This window comes from Dermacentor variabilis, unplaced genomic scaffold, assembly GCF_050947875.1.
Source record: "Dermacentor variabilis isolate Ectoservices unplaced genomic scaffold, ASM5094787v1 scaffold_14, whole genome shotgun sequence".
Taxonomy (NCBI): Eukaryota; Metazoa; Arthropoda; class Arachnida; order Ixodida; family Ixodidae; genus Dermacentor; species Dermacentor variabilis.
Window position 1 is genome coordinate 3,756,889 of NW_027460302.1, and position 3,112 is coordinate 3,760,000.

Sequence of the window (3,112 nt, forward strand, 5' to 3'; positions counted from 1 at the left end):
TTGGTGTTCTCAGCGGGCAATTCCCGCTGCTTCTTTTTTTGTAATCCAGTGCATTTTAATTCATAACACGTACAACATGACCATATGCCATGCCTTTTTTTAATGTGCGTCTTACCGCTCCCTTTCCATTCCAGTGAACTTGCCAGTATCTATAGCATCGACAAGTTCATAGACCAAACCGTCATGACATTAGTCGGGCAGCGGACTCGGGCGAGCGTCTCAGTGCGCGTTTTCCGAACATCGCAGACCCGGCGCCGTCGCAGAAATCTTCCTCGCGTCTGTGCTTGCTGCATACCCGAGTTGCAGCCGATGACTGTTTGCCGGTTTTATGTTTCGCGAGCCAAGCTTCACGCAGCTTCTTGTCCTGCGGCTACGTGTGAATAAGGCTGACATCGGGCTCCGTTGCGTACGTCCGGCACTGCGGCACCGAGCAGTAGCCTACCATGTTGCGCGCCTTCAAAGGCAGCCACTACCTATCCTAGTGCTTTCAAGCGTTGTAAAGGAGACACTCGAAGCGGGAAAATCTCGCCACTAAATGAGGACCGCAGCGTACGAGGGAATTTAAACTCTCGATTTCAGCTCGCTTCGGCGCTCTCGAAGCAGCCGACGCGGCCGCTATGTCCATGTGATCCCTAATAGCACGTCACGCCGACGGTGGCGCCAGCTTTTCCAGTGCTGGAGCTCGAGGCCAATAGGGAAGAATTCGATTCCGCTGCTAGCTCAGTAAGTGAGCAATTTAAACTTTATGGGGGAGGATTAAAGTTTACCAAGGAATTTCCTCAGCGACGCGTAATTCAGTTTCTTGGCATTTCCTTGATCTTCGAACAAAATCATGTTTGTTGGCAGTACTCCCCAAGATCTTCGAAGCCGTTGCTAAACTTTCAATCCAAGCATTCTAAATTAGTAAAAAACGGAATTGCCATGTCGTGCCTTAAGTATTCTCTCACCAGATCATGCATGCACAAAATGAGCGCCAGTTCTAATGCACAGGTCCGGCGCCTATTAGAAGCAGGTTATCCTAGTGTAGCAGTGGCCACTGTGGCTGAGCGCCTAAAGAAGTCGGTTTCGAGAGGGACGGACGTGATTACAGAAAGCAGTAATAGCAAAAATAGAGTAGTGGCTATTCCGTATATGCATTCAGTGTCGCACAGGCTTAAAAAAGTTGCAAGTAGATATGATGTTAATGTTGCTTTCACTGCTCCCAATAAGCTAGGTAGGATATGCGCTGCCGTAGAGAATAAACAGGAGCGGGTAAAAGGCAATAAACGAACAGATATTTGTCCAGTGAAGCACAATAAGAACAACAGTTTTACTGACTGTCGTATGGGTTTGGTGTATAAAATTCCCCTTAGCTGTGGCCAGTTCTACGTAGGGCAAACGGGACGGTGTATCAATCGGAGGCTAATGGAACATAGAATGTCGTTAACCGGTGGATGGCCTTCTAATCTTTCGCTACATTGCTGAGATTGTAACTGCACGCCAGAGTTAGATGAATGCGCGATATTGTACAGGCATAAGAATGAAGATACGCGTCTTATGGTAGAGGCATGGCGTATCTATAATGGTGGAGGTGCATGCGTGAGTCAGCCTTCGATTACTTTACATAAGGAAGAGATTAAGTGCCTTTACAGTTATCTCTCACATAGACCGGCACGTGTACCCGACTGACACGTGGTGTTACCATTCCTGAGCATGCGCAGGTGATTATTGTGCCTTCTTTCTTTTTTCGCCTCAGTGCTCCCTTCAGTTGATAGTCGGCGTTCGTGTTGTCCACTTCTGTACTCTTGTGTCTTGCCTGCACGGCTCACTCTTTTTTGCATAACGTCCGAGTATGGCGCCTGTAAGCATTCCCTTCCCCCCGAGGAGGTGCACTTTGGGGTACCATGCGAGCGAGAGATAGCGGCACCTGCGACAAAATTGGTGAAAAGTGGGGCACTATATTCTGCACTAAAATAATGCGCCTGCGCGCAATTTCAGTCACTGTGCAGGAACACCCTTCCTACTCGCCGGATTTAGCCACCTGCCAACCCCCCCCCCCTTAAAAGAAAAGAAAAAAAAAAACAGAAGTTCGAAGTCATGCTCCGAGGACGGCCTTTCGCGGATGTGACGGCATTTCAAAAGGAAGCCACATCACTGTTGAAGCGATTAACGCGAGGCAACTTCCAAGAGTGCTTCCAGCAGTGGAAGAGATGCAAGCCGTGTATTGTATCTAACGGGGAGTATTTTGGAGGTCACTACAATGAAGCATATCAAAGTTTGTGAAATGACTTTTATTTAAACGTTCCGCGCACAAACTCTTGGGAGAGGCCTCGCATGATACAAGGGATGCCAGGTCGGCGTACACATCTGCTGGACGAGGCGATGATTTACTCGTTTAGGGTATGGGTTCGACTTCGACGGCGAGGCTCTCGATGCCACATTCGTCGTTTCCACGTCGTATGCGGAAGAACCCGTCCTCGCCCCACCCGGGGCCCCATGAGTTCTTGACCGTCCAGTAAGGAAGCTGCGAGGCCTCGTCCCAACCGTAGCCGACCACGAGGACCGCGTGGTTGGTCAGCTCGAACGGGTCGAACGGGGCGCCCAGCTGCCGGTGCAAGGTGGTGTGCTGGTAGACGCCGCCCGAGTACGACTGGAAGTCCGGGTACACCTCGAAGCCCACGGCGACCGGACCCCCGCGCACCAGCGCCAAGCGCATCACTTCCTCGTTGCAGCTGGGTGAAGAAGGAAACAGTCACCCGCCACCCCGAGCGCGATGGCACCGCTCGGTAGACGCGGTTAGGCAACAGACGAACAAAGCGCCAGAACAAGGTTTATTCGCAGAAAAATGAACGCCTATGCACGCGAAGAGAGCCGGGCGAATAGATGCAAGTACATGTAAAAAAATACGAGCAAGAGAAATAGGAGATCGAAAGAAAGAAAGCAAAGGGATGACAGGGACGTTAAGCAGAGAATATCTCCCGTTGGCTACCCTGCACAGGGGAGAGGAGAAATTGGTACGAGAGACGAGAGAAAGAAAAAGAAAAGCAATGCAGAACGGTATCTGTGGGCCCGCTGTCACACAGACTGCGAAGGCGCTGCATCGTCATGCACAATGTCAATGTCCCAAATCACA

The 3,112-nt window shown here is 50.5% G+C and overlaps 1 protein-coding gene across 1 annotated transcript in view; it reads right to left on the minus strand.

Moving 5' to 3' along the window:
- Positions 1-2,251: 2,251 nt before the first annotated feature.
- LOC142567667 (dipeptidyl peptidase 1-like) overlaps positions 2,252-3,112 on the minus strand; it is a 130,692-nt gene continuing 129,831 nt past the window's right edge. Inside the window, exon 8 of the mRNA XM_075677847.1 lies at positions 2,252-2,711. Within this exon, the coding sequence (XP_075533962.1) occupies positions 2,375-2,711 (337 nt within the window). The 3' untranslated portion in view covers positions 2,252-2,374. The remainder of the gene's footprint in view (positions 2,712-3,112) is intronic.